Genomic DNA, 24184 nt, shown 5'->3' on the forward strand with positions numbered 1-24184 from the left:
GGTTCCTGTGCTGGGAATTGTGGGAACCGCGAGGGAGAATGGTAGAGAGAGACATGCTCCTCCCTCCTCCATCAGCCCCCAGCGAGTCTGCATTAGTGACAGACAACAAAAACACACGCACACGGACACCCGTGAAAAGAAGTGATAAAACACCAAAAAACGTACCTGATTGGTACACTGCTTCCCAAGGTTATTTCCCAGCTGATAACCTTATGACAAGACTGTGTAATTGATAGGATATTTTGGGATACTGCTAGTGTACCTATAATAGAGGACAAAACATAGTGCAAAACATTTTGGGGGAACATTTGTCGAAAAGGCCAATGATTATCTATAGGAAAAAACAAAATCTAAAAAATCTATTAGCACCAAGTTATGCTCTAAAAAATGGATTTAGAAATACAAAAAAAGGGATAAAAGGTTTCAGGGGTTGTAAAAGTTGTAAAGCCTGTTTGCAAGTGAATACCGATAAAGCTACATCGTACAGCAGTTCTGTCACAGGGAAACAGTTCTCCATTAAATCAGAGATTGGCTGTCGCTCGGACTGTGTGGGCAGCCAATATGTTGGCCGTACCAAGAGATGTTTAAAAGTGAGACTTTTGGAACATATAAATAATATAAAGAAAAAATTAGACACCCATTCAGTCCCCCTCCATTGTAACAGTTGCCCATTTTTTTCCCTGAAGGGATTGCGTTGCATAGGGATAGAACAAATCCAATCCCACTGGAGAGGGGGTAATAAAGAAAAAAGATTGGCACAAAGAGAATCTTTTTGGTTTCACAGATTACGCACTCTCACCCCAAGGGGGTTGAATGTGGATATGGATATTGTTTGTTTTTTAAATTATTTTTTTTATAAAAAGCATGAATTTAGAACTGAATGTATATTATTCATGTCATTTTATTTGGACTGAGTATATGACCACCTATGCCATTTTACACAATATGGATATGTAATTAAGCATATAAATATTTATGCCACATCACACAATATGGTTTTGCAATTGAGTATATAACTATTCATGTCACTTTAATGGTTTTTTCACCATGTCAGGGTATTCATACCATTGTCAATATATGAATATATGAATTAACTAAATATGAATTAACTAAAGTCACTTTAATGTTTTTTTTCACCATGTCAGGTTATTAAATATCACTGTTAAAATATGAATATATGAATTTACCAATAACTAATCATTGTCTTTGCAATATTATGACAAATATTATGAATGGGCAACTTAGATAGGAAGTCGTTTCACATTCATTTATAAAATGTTTAGTTATTTTCTAGAGGACATATCACTGTTATTATGAATTTTAATATGATTCCTAACAGTCCTTTGTTCCAGTTATGTTTTGTATAACTATTAGGTATAAGAAAAGCGATTTTCTAGGCTGTTATTACGCCGTGGAACGCATGGCCATGTTTTTCCTTCCGAGCGTGGAACGCACGATGATCATGTGATGGGACACGTGATGCACGCGCAACTTATGACGTATACGGAAGTGGCAGAATATTGAACGAACCCGGGATTTTATTCCGGTAAAGCGATCACACCTGTGAAAAAGGAACTCTGGACGAATAGAAACGGAAAGATGAGAAGACACCCACTATTCCACCAATGACTTGAAGGGATTAGCCCTATATAAGATTATTTGATTGTTAGCGTTTTTAGGATGCTGGGGGAGAGAGAGACACAGGGAAAGGGGGAGAAAGAGACAGAAGGGAAGAGAGATGTGGGGGGGGGAGAGACAGAGGGGAAGAGAGATGTGGAGGAGATAGAAACACAGAGAATGGGTGGAGAATGAGACAGAGGGAGAAAGGAGAGACACACACAAGGGGAGGGGGAGAAAGAGGCACAGGAGGATGAGAGAGACTGGGAAGGAGAGCGGAGACTACCTCCCCCACACCCACACCCCCACCCCCAACAAGGCTCTCCACTGCCAGCCGATCTCCCTCCCCATTCCACAGGCACCGTGCGGGCAGCCGGCTCCTCTGCGTCCTTCTCGCACGAGCACAGAGCGTTGCCGCAGTTACCACGGCAATGCTCCGGCTCTCACGAGAGTGAACTCTAGCCCTGGAGCTATGGGCTAGAGTTCAATCTCACCACTGCGACCACCATGAATTCCTGGTGGTCACAGTGTTGAGAGTGAACTCTAGCCCCATAGACACACTGCCCCCACACACACACACCATACACATTCACACACTGCCCCCATGCACACATTGCCCCCCACACACATACACATTCACAGCCCCGCATTCACACACACACACTGCACTCGTCACAGATTGCACCACTGCTCCTATACCCTACTACACCCCATATCCCAGCAGACCCCAGGTAAGTTGTCAAACAGTTCTTAAACGGTTTGACTACTTACTCTGTGAGGGGGTCCCGGCACCCCTTGCACCATAACCACTACACAGAGCTGTAGTGGTTATTGTGTATGGATTTTTTTCTAATCTACAAGTGCCCCTCCAGGGATCAGGCTCTGGATCCGCCACTGATATATGACATGTATATTATTAATGTGTGTATTAGATATATATATATATATATATATATATATATATATATATATATATATAAATAATTATAATTATAATTATATAAATAATTATGCCTATTATATTTACACATATATTAATGTACATTATATATGCATAATACACAGAGAAATGTCATTAATATGTACCATATGTAATGAGCAGATATTGTCCGAGTCTTGTTGCTAGGTGCATACTCCAGCACAATAACATATTTAAAGTAAAGAGCGCACCCACAGGACTTCAAAATAAACAAGATAACGTCAATTTTTTACAGTTGTGCCCTACATACATTCACCATTTCAGTCCCATTATCAAGCTTTTCTTAATATGTCAAGGTAATTGGACTGAAACATTGATTACATGCAAAGGCACGTCTGCTTAAAATATATCAGCACTTTTGTTTATTTTGAAGCCTATGAGTGTTTTTTTTTTTACGTTGGAGTAATAATTTTTAATTTTAAGTTCTCTTTTCTAACTCTGTATGTGCACACTATGCTGGCGCAACGCATTATGGGGCTGGTAAATATTTTTTTCCAGGGCTGCTTTTAATTCCCAGTCGGCCCTGCCCTCTCAGTGTTCTTTAGAGAGTGTGTTAGAAAGAATCTCCTCCAGGCCCCATTAGAGACTACAATGGAGTCTAATAGGCTTGGAAGGGGGTCTTTCTAGCAGAGGCTATCTCAGTGTCCTTTAGATAGTGTGTTAGAAAGAATCCCCTCCAGGCCCCATTAGAGACTACAATGGAGTCTAACATGCTTGGAAGGGGGTCTTTCTAGCAGAGGCTATCTCAGTGTCCTTCAGAGAGTGTGTTCAAAAGAATCCCCTCCAGGCCCCATTAGAGACTACAATGGAGTCTAATGGAGCCTGGAGGGGTGTCTCTCCAACACTCTGGTTCCTATTCACAATATAGCTCGCTGATACCTAGGCCAAGTTGGCTCCTCTTACCTCAATTACGGTTGCTGGTTTGCAGTCTGTGGGCTTGGTGGCTGCGGCTGGCAGGCTGTGGGCTTGGTGGCTGCGGCTGGCAGGCTGTGGGCTTGGTGGCTGCGGCTGGCAGGCTGTGGGCTTGGTGGCTGTGGCTGGCTGCTGGCCTGTGGGCGGCTGTGGCCGATCTGTGGCCGGCTGCTGGCCTGTGGGCGGCTGTGGCCGGCTGCTGGCCAGTGGGCTGGCTGTGGCTGGGCTGCTGACCTATGGGCGGCGGCTGGCCTTTTGGCCGGCTGCTGGCCGGTTGTGGCCGGCTGGCGGCCTATGGTGACCGGCTGCTGGGCTGTGGGTGCCTGTGGCTGGCTGCTGGGTTGTGGCTGACTGCTGGCCTGTGGGTGGCTGTGGCCGATCTGTGGCTGGCTGCTGACCTGTGGGCCAGCTGCTGGCCTGTGGGCCGGCTGTGGCCAGCTGCTGGCCTGTGGGCCGGTGGCCTGTGGTGGCCAGCTGCTGGGCTGTGGCTGGCTGCTGGCCTGTGGGCGGCTGTGGCTGACCTGTGGCCGGCTGCTGGCCTGTGGTGGCTGGCTGCTGGCCTGTGGGCAGCTGCTAGCCTGTGTGCGGCTGCTGGCCTGTGGGCGGCTGCTGGCCTGTGGGCTGACCTGTGGCCGACTACTGGCCTGGCCGGCCTGTGGCTGGCTGGCCTGTGGCTGGGTCCTGGGGCTGGCTGGCCTGTGGCTGGGTCCTGGGGCTGGCTGGCCTGTGGATGGGTCCTGGGGCTGGCTGGCCTGTGGCTGGGGCCTGGGGATGGCTGGCCTGGGGCTGGCTGGCCTGGGGCTTGTGGCTTGCTGGCCTGCCTGTGGCCTGTGGCTTGGGCCGGCTGGCTGGCCTGGAGATGGTTGGCTGTCCTGGGGCTGGCTGGCTGGGGCCTGTGGCTGGCAGGCTAGTTGGCCTGGGGCCTGTGGCTGGCTGGCCTAGGGCCTGTGGCTGGCTGGCCTGGGGCTGGCTGGCCTAGGGCCTGTGGCTGGCTGGCCTGGGGCTGGCTGGCTGACCTGGGGCCTGTTGCTTGCTGGCTGGCCGGCTAGTTGGCTTGGGGCCTGGGGCGGCTTGGGGCCTGGGGCTGGCTGGCTATTTGGCCTGGGGCCTGGGGCTGGCTGGGGCTGCCTGGGGCCTGGGGCTGGCTGGCCTGGGGCCTGGGGCCTGTGGCTGGCTGGCCTGGGGCCTGGGGCCTGTGGCTGGCTGGCCTGGGGCCTGGGGCCTGGGACTGGCTGGCCTGGGGCCTGGGGCTGGCTGGCCTGGGGCCTGGGGCTTGCTGGCTGGCCTGGGGCCTGGGGCTTGCTGGCTGGCCTGGGGCCTCTGGCTTGCTGGCTGGCCTGGGGCCTCTGGCTTGCTGGCTGGCCTGGGGCCTCTGGCTTGCTGGCTGGCCTGGGGCCTCTGGCTTGCTGGCTGGCCTGGGGCCTCTGGCTTGCTGGCTGGCCTGGGGCCTCTGGCTGTTGCTGGCTGGCCTGGGGCCTCTGGCTGTTGCTGGCCTGGGGTCTCTGGCTTGCTGGCTGGCCTGGGGCCTGTGGCTGACTGGCCTGGGGCCTGTGGCTGACTGGCCTGGGGCCTGGGGCTTGCTGGCCTGGGGCCTGTGGCTTGCTGGCCTGGGGCCTGTGGCTTGCTGGCCTGGGGCCTGTGGCTTGCTGGCCTGGGGCCTGTGGCTTGCTGGCCTGGGGCCTGGGGCTTGCTGGCCTGGGGCCTGGGGCTTGCTGGCTGGCCTGGGGCTTGCTGGCTGGCCTGGGGCCTGTGGCTGTGGCTGGCCTGGGGTCTGTGGCTTGCTGGCTGACCTGGGGTCTGTGGCTGGCCTGGGGGTCTGTGGCTGGCCTGGTCGTCTGTGGCTGGCCTGGGGCCTGGGGGCTGGGGCCTGGGGGTCTGTGGCTGGCCTGGGGCCTGGAGGCTGGGGCCTGTGGCTGGCCTGGGGGTCTGTGGCTGGCCTGGGGGTCTGTGGCTGGCCTGGGGGTCTGTGGCTGGCCTGGGGGCTGGGGCCTGGGGGTCTGTGGCTGGCCTGGCTTTAATTGGCTGGTTGCTGGTTGGCTGGTTGCTGGGATCTGAAGAGGGCCGACCCCAGTTTTTTTCTGCCTTTTACGTAGTATGCGGAAGGATTCCGCACATTTAGAATCCTTCCGCACACTTATGGATTCCGGTCCCGTGCAGGCAGTGCCCGTCGACGTCATCGCGTCACGTAGTGATGTCAACGCGCCTCCGCGTACAGGACCGGGCCCCTTCTCCTCCTCCTCCTCCTCCTGATACAGATAAGTATTACTGCGCCGGGCCCGGGCCCCGATCTCCCTACTGAATAACTTTGCAGCCGTGCACATTATGTGCACGGCTGCAGCGGGCCCCCCTCCTGGCTGGGCCCTCGGACCACGTTCGGAGTGCCCGACCGGTCAGTCCGCCCCTGGTCCAGGATTTTGAACGACTTTGCAACCTGGTAGGAGAGCTCTTTTTGGAGGGAAGGTGCCTGAGACTAATGGGCACAAACACTACCTAAGCCAGCCGGAGCACCCTAAGTTGATCGGCTAAAGCACCAAATGCCTTGGAACTGTTTTGGGCATAGGACCACGTGTGTGGCCGGTCAGAAATTTAACACAGTGGCATTTCCCCTACACTGCATGGATCTTAGTGCTATTTAGAGAATTTGGGAGCTCAGATGAGAGCTATTTGGGGATGTATTATTTGTGGGGTTATTATGATGGTTATGGGTATTTTTATGTTTTATGTTTGCCTGTCTGTTCCTGTAAAATAATTAGCTTATCGGTCTTTAACTCAATTGTGGAGGGACACCGCCACTAAGTACCATGCCCACTGTAAATGCCTATGTGGATGCCTTGTATTTAGGGCCCCCGGTGTCTATTCCCACCATTTCCCCTTATACTCTATGGTTATTGTTTTCTTTGTGTGTTTCCCCTTGTGTTTTACAATGTATGATGCAGCTCACTTTTCAGCCACGTGGGGGCGTTCCGGCGCACGTTACCCTGTGTGCCGGATCACCCAGCTATTCCATTTAGAATGTGTGGTTAGAATGTTCACACCTCGCTAACAAGGTGTGAAAACTGCAGACCGCAAAGTAACGAGCGCGCGTGCTGCCCCTGGGTGGCCGCCGGTTCATATAGCCGAACGCCACCACGGGACAGCATTTGTATGCCAAACTAGCCTGCGCATCGTGTCTTCGGTCCCCCTTGTTGGGGACCGCTCTACCTGCTCCCAAGGGAGCTGTAATCATTTGTCCCCTATCTGGGAGCTACGAGGCTAGGCTCATGGCTGCCCAAGAGAATGCTCTCTTCGGTGGATGCCTGAGTGTGGGTATCCACCGGAAAGAGGGATGTGCGCCAACATGGAGTCCCTGGGACAGTGAGTCGGTCTCACGGCCGTAGGGTTCCTGCTGGCCGTATGGAAGTCTGTGCCGACCAATGGGAGAAGGAGAGTCCATTCAAACTGGGTTTGCGCCATTCTTCTGGTTGGTCGCCACAGGTAAAGTGCCGATTGCTCGTGGCAGGGAACGGGTGACCAATCAGAGAAGGAGCGCTTGTTCAAATGGGGTTTTGCGCCCTTTCCCCTGATTGGGCGGCGAAACCCCCTCCTCCCCGAGCAACGATTGGTGCAGCCGAATTTCGTGCCCTTCCTTCAGATTGGGTGGCGAAACTCCTTCCTCCCCTGAACACTGATTGGTGCGATTTGGTTTGTGCCCTTTCAGCTGATTGGCTGTTGCTTGGATTAGGCACAAAGTCTGAATTCACTGGACTAAACCAAGCAACACCACGGAACTAATTTCAGGGATGTACAGAGCCTTGAGCCCCAGACTTTCGATGCTGATATCTCCGGCTCTGTACATTCAATCACCCTGCTTTTTGCAGGTAGCCCAGATAGAGCTAGCCATGTAAGTCCTAACCCTGTAACCCTTTCCCTTCCAGGGCGCCAAGCCCCAAAGTGTATCACCCCTGAATGTAATGTGATTTAAAGTGTATCCCTGTGTCCTGTTTGGTATCTCCTAAGGCAGGAGATGGCTACCTGTAACCCAGCTCCCTCCTGTCTGGGACTAAGGGAAGTGTATTATGTGGAATGGAGACCCCCTGCAGGGGTCGTGTCTGTGCGTAAAAGAAGCCTGTGTTCTATAAAGAGTGTTACTCAGCCTGGTGACAAGCCAGTGTTTAAACCTCCAAACTGTGTGTCATCCTTTTACTGGAGGGAAGAAAGATTTAACCCCTGTGTCTGCTGTTGAAAATAGGGGAAAAGTCCTGGTAGGGACTAGTCTCTGCCTTGGAACAAGATACTAGGAAGTCGTTCCGCTACAGCAATTATTTCCCAGGCATAGATTTATGGGAGGGTTTTGTCTTGCATTGAATGGAGACCCCATGCTAGGGGCCATGTATTAAATAATAAACCAATTCCTTGACACCCTTAGTCTCGACTAGTGCAGGAGAGCTCTAATCACTAAAAGCTGGATCCAGGACCCTGTTCCAGAGTGGGAAGTGATGGCGAGACCCCAGCCAAGCTGCGGCGGCTAAGGGTTGAAGTGCTAATGGTTTCTCGGCTATAGCTAGGGAGCATGCTTTGTGGAGGTACCTGTAGAATATTGCATATTCTATGTTTCTATTGATTATTTATAGATGTCTGGATTGACATAATTAACAGATGGTATCAATAAGTCACAAGGTTTTCTTGTACAAATATTCTTGAATGTGTATCGGGGTCTTGTCCTTATATGCCCAGGTTTTCTGACATCTGATATTCTGACATCATTATGGTCATATCTATATAGTAACTGAACAAAGGGACACAAGGTCTCTCTCGGCTCTTTTTCCTGTACAGCTATGTAACAATGTAACTCTCCCTTCAGGAGTCCAGCAATTACCATCTGCTGTTGAACATCCATGATCATGTAACATCCTTTGTTGTTTTATTATGTATTAGTAACTGAGAATAAACCATAAGTCAGTTTGCGTATTAGTACTTTTCATTAAAATAGACATATTAATGTAGCGAGCCTTTGATCAAAGACTATATATACAAAAGCCATGTATATTAATCAACTGGAAAAAGACACAGAATAAACAAAAATTATTACAGTACCCAGTCGGGGTCCCGAGGCGGGGGGTGGCAAAGAGGCTTCCAAAAAGGATGTAGGGTGCCTGATGTGCTATGACCTGTGTTCATACGACTGTTAGTGTATTTGGTTCAAGTTCTACCTTACATTTGCAGTAGCATTTGGTTTGGCATTTCATTTTGCATTTTTGGGGGCTTTTGGAGTCAGCGAGTTGGTTAGCTCTAATCAAGAGGGGGGTAGAGTCGTTCACTGGTGTGACGTTTCGGTGGCCAGGAATAAGGTTGTCCTTCATTCCAAGACTGATGTCAGGGTTAAGGGTAAGGATGTAGAGTTGCCTGATTTTCCTAGGTCCCCCTTGCCTGGTTGGTGTGGTGGAGTGATACTTGGGGAAGTGGCCAGTGGGGAAGGGTTCCTTCCTTGTCCACAAGGACGGGTACTCACTTACTCCCTTCCAATTTTTTAGGGTTTTTCGGCTGGGCTTGGGGAGATTGGAATTGTGCCTGGATCAGTTTGGAATGCATTTGTTTCATATTGGAGTCGCTACAGAGGCTACACGGTTGAGTTTGATGAGGTCTTGGTAAAAAGAAATGGCAGGTGTGGTTCCACTCCTACGTATGTCTGTTAAGTTGGTGTAATGGGTCATGGGTTGAATTCTGTTGCTTACGTTGCATTCTTGTCTCCCTAGGTCATGTTGCATAGATCATTGGTCATTCTTACATCTTCTGGACAAAGAGGAGAGCCGCAGCTCATTTTACGGATCAGAAGCTGGTGTTAAAGTGGTTTGGTTACATAGGGTTATGGTGGAGAGCCGTATGTGAGGAACTGTTTAATTTATTGAGAAGGTCTAGACGGCTGAATTTGTTATTTTGCAAGCTGGGGGTAATGATCTGGTGCTTGTCCCTCAGCACGAGCTAGTTCGATGGATGAAGAGGATGTTAACAGGCTTAGGCACTTTGTCCCCGGTGTCACTGTCAAGGGAAAATGCATAGTTTAATTGCCAGTTTTGCTTGAAAGCTAGGTAGGGAAGTCATCAGGCATAGGGAGTTGGAGGACAAGTTGCCTGGTTATTTTCGCCAGGATGAGGTGCACCTCTCTGAGGTGGGTTGAGATTTATTGAATCTGGATTTTCAGGAAGGGCTGAGCAAGTAGTGGTTTTGTGAGGTGGCGGAGCTTGTGGTCGGGTTGGTGAGGTGAAGATAAAGAGGGGATGTGGTCTTTGGAGTTAAGAAAAGAGCAGGGGGTAGATAAAAGCAGTTGGTTAAATATGAGTTTGTTAGATGTACAGTGTTCACTTATATACTGTATATATTCACGTTTTGATTTTGCACCTTTTTTTTATTTGTTGAAAAAAAATCTATTATGGGGTGTGTTGGCAATAAAGAGAGAGGGAGGGGAAAAATTGGAATCCAACCTTTTTCATAAATGGTGTGACCGCAAGCTGCATACAAAAAAATCCTATATGCTTCAATATGCAGTCACACATATTGCGTTGCCTGCAGAGAAAGAAACTGATTACATCTGTCACCAGTGCACGCTTACGATGGACATATTTTTTCACAGAACTCACATTAGACACTTTGAAACAGGCTGCCTGTGTTTACCTGGGGCACAAATACGCCAAAATACTTTTTGAATCAATAGACAAATGCATGTCCAAAGTAAATATTGTCAATTGGGTGTAGACGTGGGACCAGCACACAGGAATTCAGACATCCCACACACCACCCACTTCATGAAGGTGCCAACATCCCATGGAGAGGCACAGAACCACATAGAATTCACCTTCAAAAAAGCACCCCAATAAATTATGACACACCAGATGTACTGGGATTAGCTGAAAAGCCGATTCAAGGTCGGTTGTTCCCCTTAGAGCTCCTGGAACTGCAGTCCTAACTGCAAACTGCTTTAATGTTGCAAAACTTTGCATGTATGTGCTCAGTAGCCAAACCCCAGTAGGGGTAAGATAAGTGATGAATGAGCCAGAACTTGCACAGATACATAAAGTGAAACACAGATCTTGGAGGGGTAAGGGAGGAGAGTAAAAATGGCCCAGCCATCCTACTCATTGCTATTTCCTTATGCAATTTCCTTTCCCTATAGCTATGTAATCGTGAACTGATCTCAGGTTCTGCAAAGACGGGGGGGGGGGGGGCTCCCTGAATTGAAGGGGGATCTAAAAAACAAAGTAAAAGCTGTACAATAAGACAATAAGTAGCCACCATCCTGTTCCTATAATGGCTTAGTTAGGGGGCCATTGTGACTACGTCCACATTTCCCTGTTTCCCCGGGCCTTCTGAGCTTGATGCACCTGGACACTGTTTGAAAGCTACTGCACTCAGAACACTCACACTTGAACGTGCAGGTGACTGAAATTACACTGCAGATCATGAAGTTGCCAACAAGCTGTCTATGCACCCCTGGCTGGTTGATGCAGCAGGGGAACCCACTGTCCCCCTGAGAAAGGGAAAAAAAAAAAAAAAAAAAAAAAAGTGTTTGTGCTGGTTGGACTTCCAAGGATGGTCTGCAGCATAATCCCAGGGGAAGAATTTATGCTGTAACAGACACCCTTTGGAGGAATTTCTTATACTGCCACCAGTTAAAGCTCAGCAGACAAGGCAAGTGATCCACCTGAGGTCCCAGTAACAGAAGGAAGCTGAGCATTTGCTGGGGTAACTTACCCCACTAACACTCACCAGGATCAAAGTCCAGCTCCAACACCCAAAAGGTCATAGAGAACTCCGTGAAGCTGATTTTTTTTCCTTATAGGGCTCCTTACCCTCCTCCGGGGTACAATACCTTTGCCCTCAGGGCAGCAAGCATGCCTTCTATGCCCATTGGGCTGTGTGATTATATACTAAGAGGCGTAACTTACAACCAAAGGGCCCTGGTGCAAAGATTGCATTGGGCTGAAGAGGGTTCATGTGGCAGGGACGCACAGGTAAAAATGTTTTAGTCACCCTCCTGTTTCCTACCTTTCAGGTGTAGGACAGTGAATTCCCCTGTGGTCCAGTGGCTCAGGCTGATGGGAGTCAGTTCCCACTGACTCACTCCTCCCTTGCAGCACAGTGAATTCTGGGAGGAAGCTATCAGGGCTGTCACTTCCTCCAAGCAGCTGACAGAGTCACACTGTTCAAGTGCTGACAGGCCCCCTGGATATTCATTACCATTGGGTGGTCCTAACGGAAAGGGCCCCAAATGGATCCCTAAATGCAAATTTTCTCCAACCAAAAATACGCAGATGGCATGACAGGACCAGATGCCATGTGATACCACTAGGAGGGCCATGCAGGATTAGAGTCTACATATAGCCAGAATCTGGTAGACTCCAAATAGACAAGTATATTGAAACTATAAAGAGACAGAAGATCATAGAACACATTTTATTAACCAAAACATGACATTTCAGATAAACATTCAAAGCCATTTACATTAGACTGAACAGAACTGTTGCCATCATGCCCTTATCAGGTTGCATGCAGGAGGATTCCATGGCAGGATTTGAAGTCATATCCATCTCATGGTTTGTAGTCTTCCTGGGTGACCATCAGATTATAGTGAGTGACCCCTTTCCATGTTCCCTGGATGGTGGTCTCATAACCAAACAATGTGCAGATCTTGGCACGGTAAGGCACATCCATTTCTCCCTTGGTCACAGATGCCACCATACGTATTGAATGTCCACCTTTTACCTCCACATCTGTACTGGAGGAGAAGGTAGTCTGCAGAAGAAGTCAGATATTTGACACAATTTTAGGACAAAACATTTAGTATGAGGTTACCTTTCTACATTTGAACATGTATTAGATAGATCCTGGATTTCATACAAGACATTTTAGGCCCAAGACCCATGAAGAATTTGACAAATATCAGACCATTGTTCTAGATTTATAATTGAACTGCACAAGAGAAACTGTTCTGAAGTCAGTAGACTATGTTGATGCCATTTACCGACACAAGACCATATAGATTCACATTACTGGATTATAGATGTGGATGGATAACCTGTAGGAACACTTGGCTAAAAGCCTAAACACACTACATTGATTGTCAATACTATGGTGGAGAGGTATTACAGCCATCTCCCATTTGGGAAGTCTTCTGTAATTTAGATTCAGTTATTACAAGAGAACACTACATTAGTGCACTGAAACTCTTCACATGCAAAGTTCGTAGGCAATTGTTTTCTGTCCTGATCCGGCTGAAGCTTTAGAGACCCTAAAATACGATCCTCAAAAGAGAAAAAGAAATTTATTGGATCAAAAAATTGCTCATGTCCACCTCCATATATTATGCATACATGCTAAAAGATATTAGGAGCACAAGTTTATGATTTACAGACTTTTCAACTACTTATTGCATATATAGTGTTCCATTTTTCATTGGAGTCTTAAATTTAAATACTGCCCTTATTTCCAGTAGTGCTTGGGGAAGGTTTGTGGGAATGTAGTTTATAGCAGGGGTAGGCAGCCTTCAGCACTCCAGATGTTGTGGACTACATATTGCATAATGCTTGCAAATAAGGGGAAATTAGGCCACAACATCTGGAGTGCTGAAGGTTGCCTACCTCTGTATTAGAGCATTGGTTGCCACATTACCATCTCAAGCAGGAAGTTTAGTAGGCAAGTTAGCTGGGGATTCCTTAAAGGGAGATCTCAATCTTTGTAGTGGGTCACAAAGCATCGGAGTTTACAGTTTTGGCGGTTTTGTGAAAGAGGTGAATGGTTATACTTTCAGAGTATAAACTCTTTACCTGGGTTTCATTGGTCTTGGAGAAGTTCCAGGTATGAGTTGTGCTCATATTGATAGAGATCTTTGACTCAGTTTCCCCTATGAATGGGACTCCAGCTTTAAAGCTCATCTCTGCACCAACAGAGACTGTGAAACCATGTTCCTGGCTGAAGGTGCTGCTCTCAGTCATGGTCTTTGAGAACCTAAAAGAGCAAGAAGGCGCATAACACTAGGTCAGAGGTGTAACTAGAACCCCTCACCCCACCTCATTAACTAGATCCAGCTGTCCAATTAGTGTTCCACAGGGTTAGTGGCATGGTTGTGGGGGAGGAGGGAATAAGTGACAATTAGAGGTTAGTGTGATAGGTAGGGGAGAAGGGCAAGAGTGAATTACAGGCTTGGGAAAATTAGATGACACTTAATGACAAACAAAATGTTTTAGTCAACCTCCTGTTTTCTACCTTTTAAGGGCAGGAGGAGATGCATCCCTGGTGTCCAGTAGCAGCTTCGAATCAGAGTTCCCACTCTGACTCCTTCCTCTCCTCCCTTGCAGTGCTCCATCAGCTAGGGGGAAGAGACTGGCTGTCACTTGCTCCCATGCTGAGCACATCACAGCAGGCCCGGCCACACTGTTAGTGCCGCAGTGTGGACTGGACCCCTGGAAATACATTGCATTGGTTGGCCATAAGAGCATGGGCCATCTGATGGGCTTTTCAAAATGCTGCCTAGGTTGTTGCACCATGCAAGCCGGGGTGCACCATATGGTGGTCGGGCACGGTGGTCACAGGGCAGCATGGAAGATCTGCCAATAGAAGGGGCAGCAGTTCATGCACAGTGCATATTTCCCATTATATGGTTATACTCACGAGAAAGTGTGCTTTAATGGAGTGCTGCTCTTGTTCACATAGATCTGGCTCTGCACCACCTCTGTGCCTTGGGATAGGACTTTCCCTGAATCTGGAAGGAATTCAAGGCTCACAATGCTTTGGATGGTTTTATCAATTGTGAAGGAAAGGAGGGGGTATTGATTGTAATCCCAGCCCAGATTCTGTGCATTCTTCACATAGTTGGTATCATCAACGGTTGGGGCTCGACCTTTATAGATGTTGCCATTCTTTGAATCCACACACCACAAGTCAAACTCTGGGGAGAAAGCCATGAAGTGGGTCAGGATGCACCAGCCTCCATTTCCAATGGTTGTGCTGGAGCTAAGCCAGTCATCATTTGCTTTGGTTGGGGGGCTTCTCATCACAAGCTTGTCATCCTTTGTCACTGCATACAAGATGCCTTTAGGGTCAAAGAAAAGGGCGTAAAAGTCATTCCATCCGTCAGTTCCTATTTTGGTGGCTTGGCCATAAAGCCAGGACACATTTTCATTGCTTGGTGCGGAACCCTTGTAGAACTCCCCATTCTTGGTAGCTGCATACAGAAGACCATTTGGATCAAAGAAGACAAATTTAAACCTATCCCAGTCAGATTTGCCAACTCTCTTTGCAGTAGAGAACCAGTCCACGTTTGGATTTGAAGGCATAGCTCCCGTGAAGAGTTCTGTACCACGCACAGCAAACAGCACCCCTTCTGGGTTAAAGGCACACTTACTGACATTATTCAGCTTCCCTACAATGCTTGATCTGGCCCCAAAGCTATCCAAGCGATCTTTAGGAGGTAATCCAGCTCTGGCAACATAATCATTCACAGCAAACAGGAGGGTATCTGGAAGTCAATAGAAGGTTATAGCCACTATCAGACATTCAATAATACAATAATATGAAAGTACAACATGGGGTTTGTGCCATAAGATATTGTAATCTTTGGCACTTCAGATGTTATGGAATGCATTTCCCAGAATGCTGGCAAAGAATCAGGGAAGATTTAATCCACGATATCGGGAGTGCTGTAGGTTGGCCATCCCTGCTCTAGAGTGATTTTATAGAGTTTGATTCTTGAAGAGCAGGTTTTTAGAGGACATTCTTAGAGAAAGCCTCTTTGTGAGTGACAGTGATGCACAGATAACTTGTCTAAATTCATATTTAGAGAACTGAATGTTTCCATCAGGAAATTTATATATATATATATATATCCCAAGTTTGGAACAGCAACATTCACGATTCCTGCTAGAACACAAACTTCACATGGTTAGAGGACCCCAGAGAACATTAGTGGCTCCTTATTAGCATTAGGAGAGACAATTTTGTGCCAAGGTTAAACAGAGGGCTTTGATAACCCACTTGGGGATTTAAGCACACTCTTAGCACGCACCATTTATACACAGCCAATATAGTATTGGCAGCACTGCCACCTGCAGTCATAACCCAGGTTTGATGTGACAACACCAAGAAATGAGAAGTAGTTTCCAGCATGGATATTTGCATTTCAAGCCAATATGCCAACATTTCCTATATCTTCCAAAAGGCCAAGGCTTTAGTCCGGTTCTGGTTTAGCATCAGGAAATTATTCTCAGCATGCTGTGTAAACCAGTACACCAGGCTGTGTTGGTTATGGAGTGCTCCTTTAAAAGGCAACACCAGCCACCATGACCACTTAAGTGATCATGATGACTGAAGCCACATACCACCTACCATCAGCAGTCCCAGAATAGGACACTGGTGGGAGGGGAGTAGGAGAGCAGTGATTTTGTTGCATTACTGGCTACATTAAAAGTGGCCAGACAACACCCAAAATAAGTACAATATTGCTAAATTTGGGAGGCATGGAGTCAGTATTTGCAGGGTTTCAGTTTAAGTCAGTGTATCTGAAATTTAAAAAGTGAGAGCAAAATCTAAAATCAAGATAGCCAGACAGTTAAAGGGTTACCAAGTTCTCAGAGATACTGTTCAGTAACAGTGTTACTGCTATTGAAAACATTATGAATTGCAAATAGTTATCACTTCAGTTTGTAAGCCTGTAAGATTTCTTTTAAGTATCCTGGATGACATTCGTCTATCAAATAGTGGTAGTGAGGAGCTACAAAGAACATTACAGAAAAATCCAGTTAGGAAAAGAGACAATGGTTTTGATTCCTCAGCTTCTCAATATTATAAACACACAATTTACAAGGAAGTGGAAGAGATCAGGGAGATATGACTTCTAAACCATAGAGAAACTAGCAAACAATCTCTGCTCAAAATCACCACAATTAGAGAATAGGCTTGTTTAGCATCCCTTAAACTTCACTTTATTCTACAGTTATCCCTTACCTGGTGTATCCATTATAACAGAGAGATCAGAAATCAAGCTCCCAACCCTCTAGTCTCCCAGAAAAGATCCTTCTTGTTTCCTCTAGGAGTCTCTGGCTTGTGTAGATCAGGTACAAATTGATCTGCCTCGGTGCATTAGCTTTATAGCCAGGACCCCTCCCTAAACACAGCTGTGCCTGGTTAAATGAGTGTGAGAATGATTATCTGGCAGGGGAAGAGTTAACATTTTACACATGTGTGAAGTCATCCCATTACAGCTAAACTCATTTGGGAAGTTATGTATAAAAATTAATTCATTGTCTTCACTGTTGCTCCAGATTTTGCGAATACATCTATTTCTTAAAGGAACACTCCACAGTAAAAAAAAAAGTTGAACATTTAAAAATTGCTATATAGTAGATAAACCTCCAATGAATACATTTATTTGTACTTGCAGTCATTAGAGTATAGCTAAAAAGAGCTAGCAAAAGTTGCAGTCCTTATGACTGGCTCACCTTTCAGAGTTAATCCGTTCATGAATGGTTTCACCCCAAGTCTGTGTTCCAGCGCGAGATCTCTCAGCCACTGGCGTACATACCGACCCGTGTATGTACACCAGCCTATGTTTTGCCAGCCTTTTCTCCTGGGGGGCACAGAAGTTGGCCACCTCAGCCCCACCGAGGCTTGCAGTGGCGTCAATCTGCGGGCGGCAGGCAGGTGGGCAGGTCGGGCGCGAGGGAGCATTCTCCCCTGAACTCTGTCTGCCCAGCTCCCTCGCTGCGCACCGCAGTGATGCCGGAGCCGGAATATGACGTCACATTTAAATATCTGCTATACCTTTCTGATTGGCTGAGATCGCTCTTGACCATAAAACGTGCGCGTGACATCACATGCACTCCAACGTCGTCAATCACGTGAGCGGACATCAGGGTATAATTAGCTGTGGATCCGCAGCGGCCGGCGTCCATTAACATGCTGGAAGTGTTAGTCATGCAGATGCACGGCCGCTGAAGGCAAGGTGAGGAAGAATATGCTACAAGAGGCTGGGTTAACCCTCAGTGAAACATAGCAGTTTCTCTGAAACTGCTACGTTTTCAGCTGCATGGTTAAAACTAGAGGGACCTGGCACCCAGACCACTTTATTGAGCTGAAGTGGTCTGGGTGCCTTTAGTGGTCCTTTAACTTTATGTGTATCTGCATGCACTGGTTTACATACCGAGGTCTCAGTGGTTGCAGCCCTGCGACCAGGTGCCCACAGCCATGTGTTGTGGCCCCGGCTCGTGCAGTGTAAGCACCGGGGGGTGCCCACGGATCAGTTTTCGCACTGGGGCCCCATGGATCGTGTGTACGCCATTGTTTGTCAGTTAGGGTTAACTAGTATGGGTCTACATACACTTGAAGGGGATTGATCAATAACTATTTTGTGTGCATGTTTGGTGTATCACTCTGTTCAGGTAACAGGACTTATGAAACTCTCCCTAGAAGTGTTTTTCTAATCTAAGGTGAAGCCCTGGTCTTATAAAGATTATACCAGGCTCATTTAGAGCTCCTAGTGCTCACCAAGGACCATCAGCACCGCACCAGACACCACAAGCACTGCAGACCCCATGAACCGCCGCAGCTTGGTTAGGGTCTCGCCATCTCATACCAACCCTGGACCTACGACAAGGCTCTAGGATCCAGTGGATGAACCTCTCTTCATTCAGAGAGCGGAGCAGGAACAGCTCTTACAAGAACTAGTGATTATCCAAGGAAGTATGATTATCATAGCAATCCCTTGTAGTGATATAGCAGTTCCCTACAACACGAGAGGAGGCTGCGAGTTGAGGGTAAGAAGGTCTGAGAGTTTAATGGTACAGGTTGGATTTTTATACAGTTTTTCAGGCCAGAGGCACACCCACTGTACCTGATGGAGGACAGGGACACAAGGGACGTAAACCAATGAAAACAGTAATTAACAGTGCAACACTCCCACATACAGTAAAAAATCCCTGGTAGTTACAGGTCACAAAGCACAAGGAGTAAAATAAACTTTTAATGTGGAGCGATTTTAGAATTTGGTATGTTTGTCTTGTAAGCTTAATAGCCATAAAAGAAAACAAAATTGCCACATAAAAGTATATATTTATATAAAGTAGACACCCAAGGCTATTTACCTAAGGTTGTTTTGACACTTTCTACGTAGCCATTTCACCGTCAACCTCTGCTAAATATTGGAGTAAAATTTTATTTTTGGGGGGTTTTGGCACAAAAACTTATAACATGTGTATTTCATAACATAACTTCTCATGTGTATTTTGTAAAGTTGGTGTGTGCTATTCCTGTACAAAGTTTTATTTTGTATTCAGTTACATCTGCTGAGTAAAATGACACCCCCATTGTATGTCTTTGGCACTATTTTGTGAAGCTACAGTGCCATATAGGAGACCTGTCCTTTTCAGTATTCACAGTCGAATTTTGAGAGACGGATTTAATGAGCCTATGCTTCCATTTGGGGTATTATAGTAGTTTGACTGTTCAAAAAAAAACCCACAAAGGCCTACCATTTGTAAAAGTAGACACTCCAAGGTATCTCATAAGGTGCATATTGTGCCTTAACATGCCCCCATTATTTCACCAATATATGCCAAAGTATGTGGTAAAAAATAATTTTGGGAATTTTTTACATACGGATTGCATTTTTGCTGGGCATTTTGTATATTTCATATGTGCCACTAAGTTCAAACCCCCCAAATTATGCTCAGCTAAGTCTTCCGAGTAAAAGGACACCCCCATTGTATGTCTTTGGCACTATTTCATGAAGCTACAGTGCCATACAGGAGACCTGCCCTTTTCAGTATTCACAGTAGAGTTTTGAGAGACAGATTTAATGATCCTATGCTTCCATTTGGGTTATTATAACAGTTTGACTGTTCATAAAAACCCCACAAAGGCCTACCATTTGTAAAAGTAGACACTCCAAGGTATCTCATAAGGTGCATATTGTGCCTTAACATGCCCCCATTATTTCACCAATATATGCCAAAGTATGTGGTAAAAAATAATTTTGGGCATTTTTTACATACGGATTGCATGTTTGCTGGGCATTTTGTATATTTCATATGTGCCACTAAGTTCAAAACCCCCAAATTATGCTCAGCTAAGTCTTCTGAGTAAAAAGACACCCCCAATGAATGGGGCACTATGGGGGAATCTTTGGCACTATTTTGTGAAGCTACAGTGCCATATAGGAGACCAAGCCATATCAGTTTTTACCGAACTTTGAATTTTGACGCTGGGCCTATGTGCAATTTCCAAGCATCTTTGCAGGTTTTAAATTCAAACTACCCACAAAGGCCTACCATTTCTTAAAGTAGACACCCCAGGGTATTTCAAAAGGCATATTTTGAACCTTAGCTTGGGATAATTTTTCCGCTAGCGTGTACCAAGTGTAGTGGTAATAAGCATTTTTTTCTGCCTTTTTGACACACAAAGTGAGTTTGCACAGTATATTTTGCAAACCTTATGTGTACTACCACTGTATAATACTTCATATGTTGCTCAGCTATGTCTGCTGAGTACAAAAATACCCCCGTATGTACCTTTGCCAGGTATATGTGGACATCGGAGGGGCACATTTGGGACACAGCCATTCCATTTTTTTTCAAACTTTACATTTTTACGCTGTGCCCATGTCCCATTTTAGAGTATTTTACCAGGCTATATAATCCAAATACCCCATAACGCCATACCATTTCTTAAAGAAGACATCCCAGGGTATTTCAAAAGGCATATTTTGAACCTTAGCGTGGGATCATTTTTCCGCTAGCTTGTACCAGGTGTAGTGGTAATGAGCATTATTAAATGTATTTTTTAAATTTTAAAAACTTTATTTACTTTTTTAAAACTATTTTTTAAACTTTTGTTTTGCTTATTAATTTTTTTAAAGTTTCCTAAACTTTCGTAAAACTTTTTTTTACAGATTTAACATTTTACTAAGCTTTTTTTTTTACCGTTAACCCCTAACTAGCAGTAAGCAGCACTAACAGTAAATTCCCAATTTTCCCATAACTCCCACCCACCCCAGCTAGCAAAATATTTAATTATGCAATATTTAAATTAGTTAATTAAATAAATTTAACCCCTGAGGGTTAAAAAATAAATAAAAGTTAATCGTCAGGGGTTAAAAAAAATTAGATCACAGTGTAATACTGTGATCTGTACTTTAATCACTGTAGGCAGTGATCGACTGGCAGGGAAGGGGTTAATTTTATTTGGACTGGGTAAAGGGTTTTTTTTTTTTTTTTTACTTAAACGTTATTAAATCTTTTTTAAACTTATTTTTTTTACGTTTTAAAGCTTATTTTAAAACTTTTTTTAACGTTAACCCCTACTTAGCCTAACACTAAATCCCCCAATTCCCCACTAACTTCCACCCTCCCCAGCTAGCTAAATTTATAATTTTAAAATATTTAAATTAATTAATAAAATAAATTTAACCCCTGAGGGTTACAAAAAAAAAGAATTAACCCTCAGGGGTTAAAAATAAATAAATCAGACCATAGTAAAATTTAATCCCTGCCAATTGATCACTGTAGTCAGTGATCAATTGGCAGGGAAGGTGTTAATTTTTTATTAAAATGGATAAAGGGCGGTGGGATTTTAATTTAACTTTCTTTTTTTTCTCACCAGGGGGCAGGATCAGCACTGATCCATCTCCCTGCACTTCACAGTGAACCCGGAAGTGCAGGGAGGCGGAAGGTAAGTAAACACAGCACATGTGCTCGCTCTGACATGCTGTCAGAGTAGGCACATGAGCTGGGACAGCCGGATCCAGTGCTCCCGGTCTGCCTCTAATACAGAGGCAGACCGGAGCACCATTAACCCCGCGATCGCCGCGATTGCGGCGATCTGGGGTTAATTTTAACGGGTGACGGACAAGGTCCGTCACTCGTCGTTAAGGCAATCCCCTGAGTGACGGACCTCGTCCGTCACTCGTCGTTAAGGGGTTAATAGATGGCATTGTAACAACACAAGAAATTCTCATCAAGAATTTCAACTACCACTTTGTATAAGGGGTAAATTGAATTTTGTGATGCGTTTGATATCATAGTCTCTTATCTTTATGGTACCGTTCTTCAGAGATCTGTCATTCTTCAAAGGAGTTTTGATCCTTTTCAGCAGATTCTCCTCTTTTGGCCATAAAGTGTGATTTTGACGTATCTAACCTCTCTTTCACCTTCTCTTACAATGGATCCTTGTAGAAATTCATTACATTTAAAAAGTAAAATGTAAACGGCAGGGGTGGACTGAGAACCCTCAGGGCCCCCGGGCAAAATAAATCAAGGGCCCCCTTACAGGCCCCACCCATACGCCGCAGCAAGCGCCACCCATGTCCCGCCTCCATGCACCGCCTCCAGCCACACCCTACACAATCTTTAGACACAAGGAACAAAAGTGCAATAATCCCTTCAAGGCCCCAGTAGAGACTACAATTGAGGGCTAATGGGCCATGGAGGGGGGTCTTTCTAGCAGAGGCTATCTCAGTGTCCTTTAAAAAGTGTGTTAGAGAGAATCCCCTCTAGGCCCTATTAGAGACTACAATGGAGTCTAATAGGCTTGGAAGGGGGTCTTTCTAACAGAGGCCATCTCAGTGTCCTTTAGAGAGTGTGTTTAGAGAGAGTGTCCCTGCTGGAAACAGTCGCCTCCAGGCCCCAGTAGAGACTACAATTGAGGGCTAATGGGCCATGGAGGGGGGGAGCATTCTAGCAGAGGCTATCTCAGTGTCCTTTAGAGAGTGTGTTAAAAATAATTTCCTCCAGGTCCCATTAGAGACTACTATGGAGTCTAATGGGGCCTGGAGGGGGGTCTCTCCAACACTCTGGTTCCTATTCACAATATAGCAACATAACATGGCTCGCTGATACCTAGGCCAAGTTGGCTCCTCTTACCTTAATTACTGTTGCTGGCTGGCAGTCTGTGGGCTTGCTGGAAGGCTGTGGGCTTACTTGCTGCGGCTGGCAGGCTATGTGCTTGCTGGCAGGCTGTGGGCTTGCTGGCTACTGCCGGCAGGCTGTGGGCTTGCTGGCTGCGGCTGGCAGGCTGTGGCTTGCTGGATGTGGCTTGCTGGCTGTGGCTTGCTGGCTGACAGGCTGTGGCTTGCTGGCTGCGGTTGGCAGGCTGTGGGCTTGCTGGCTGGCTACTGGGGCACTTAAAGAAATAATCCATGCACAATAACCACTACTGCTCTGTGCAGTTGTTATGGTGCCAGGAGGGCCGGGCCCCCCTCCCAGAGTAAGTAGTCAAACCATTTAAGACAACTTACCTGGGGTCTGCTGGGATATGAGGCTGTAGTAGGTTATAGGAGCAGTGGTGCAATGTGTAAGGGGTGCAGTGTGTGTGAAAGGTTCAGTGTGTGTGAGGGGGTGTAGTGTGTGAATGTGTAGGGTGTGTGGGGCAATGTGTGTATGAGGGGGCTGTGTATGTGTGTGGCAATGTTAGTATGGGGGGCTGTGTGTGTATGGGTGGGCAGTGTATGTGTGTGTGTGTGAGGCAATGTGTGTAAATGTGTGGGGGCAGTGTGTGTGTATGGGGGGCAGTGTGTGAATGTGTATGGTGTGTGGGGGCAGTGTGTTTATGGGGCTAGAGTTCACTCTCACCACTGCGACCACCAGGAATCCCTGGTGGTCACAGTGTTGAGAGTGAACTCTAGCCCGTAGCTCCAGGGCTAGAGTTTACTCTCGCAAGAGCCGTAACGTTGCCGTGGTAAACACGGCAATGATCTGTGCTCGCGCAAGAAGGACCCAGAGGAGCTGCAGGCTGAGCTCCCGGGTCCTCTCTTCCTCCCTCCCCTGCCGGCTGCCCGCACGGTGCCTGCGGACAGGGGAGGGGGCAATTGCCCTCCTCTTACTCCCCCCCTCTCTTCTTACCCCCCTTCTTACTCCCACCCTCTACTTACTCCCCCCTCCCCCCTCTTCTTAACCCCCTCCCTCTTTTTATTCCCCCTCCCCCTCTTCTTACCCCCTTCTTACTCCCCCTCTCTTCTTACTCCCCCCTCTTCTTACCCCCCACCCCCTCTTCTTACTCCCCCCTCCCTCTCTTCTTACTCCCCCCTCTTCTTACCCCCCTCCCCCCTCTTCTTACTCTTCCCTCCCCCTCTTCTTACTCCCCCTCCCCCTCTTCTTACTCCCCCCCTTCCTCTTTTTACTCCCCCCTCCCCCCCTTCTTACCCCCTTCTTACTCCCCCCTCCCTTCTTACTCCCCCCTCCCCCTCTTCTTACCCCCTTCTTACTCCCCCCTCTCTAATTACTCCCCCCTCATCTCTTCTTACCCCCCTCTCTCTCTTCTTACTCCCCCTCCCTCTCTTTTTACCACCCCTCCCTCTCTCTTCTTACCCCCTCCCTCTTCTTACCCCCCTCCCTCTCTCTTCTTACCCCCCTCCCTCTCTCTTCTTACCCCCCTCCCTCTCTTCTTACCCCCCTCCCTCCCTCTCTTCTTACCCCCCTACCTCCCTCTTCTTACCTACCTCTCTCTTTTTACCCCCCACCTCTCTCTTTTTACCCCCCTCCCTCTCTCTTTTTACCCCCTCCCTCTCTCTTTTTACCCACCCTCTCTCTTTTTACCCCCCTCCCTCTCTCTTTTTACCCCCTCTCTCTTTTTACCCCCTCCCTCTCTCTTTTTGCCCCCCTCCCTCTCTCTTTTTACCCTCCCTCTCTTTTTTACCCCCCCTCCCTCTCTCTTTTACCC

At 47.0% G+C, this 24184-nt stretch overlaps 1 protein-coding gene across 1 annotated transcript; it reads right to left on the reverse strand.

The window, feature by feature from the left end:
- Positions 1-12004: 12004 nt before the first annotated feature.
- Positions 12005-16580, reverse strand: LOC134588670 (tachylectin-2-like). Its single transcript, XM_063444287.1, has 4 exons — positions 16481-16580; positions 14150-14996; positions 13306-13486; positions 12005-12274 (listed from the first exon to the last, which is right to left on the reverse strand). The coding sequence occupies exons 1-4, from the start codon at positions 16491-16493 to the stop codon at positions 12071-12073; spliced, it is 1245 nt and encodes a 414-aa protein (XP_063300357.1). The 5' UTR covers positions 16494-16580; the 3' UTR covers positions 12005-12070.
- Between the last annotated feature and the right edge of the window lie 7604 nt (positions 16581-24184).

The sequence above is a fragment of the Pelobates fuscus genome, chromosome 1 (assembly GCF_036172605.1).
Source record: "Pelobates fuscus isolate aPelFus1 chromosome 1, aPelFus1.pri, whole genome shotgun sequence".
Classification (NCBI taxonomy): domain Eukaryota; kingdom Metazoa; phylum Chordata; class Amphibia; order Anura; family Pelobatidae; genus Pelobates; species Pelobates fuscus.

Excerpts from the sequence above, each read along its gene's own strand:
- LOC134588670 (XM_063444287.1), bottom strand. Across the intron at positions 13,487-14,149 it reads CCATTAAAGCACACTTTCTC|GTTCTCAAAGACCATGACTG; the intron begins GTGAGTATAACC and ends TTGCTCTTTTAG. Across the intron at positions 12,275-13,305 it reads CCAAGACCAATGAAACCCAG|ACTACCTTCTCCTCCAGTAC; the intron begins GTAAAGAGTTTA and ends CTTCTTCTGCAG.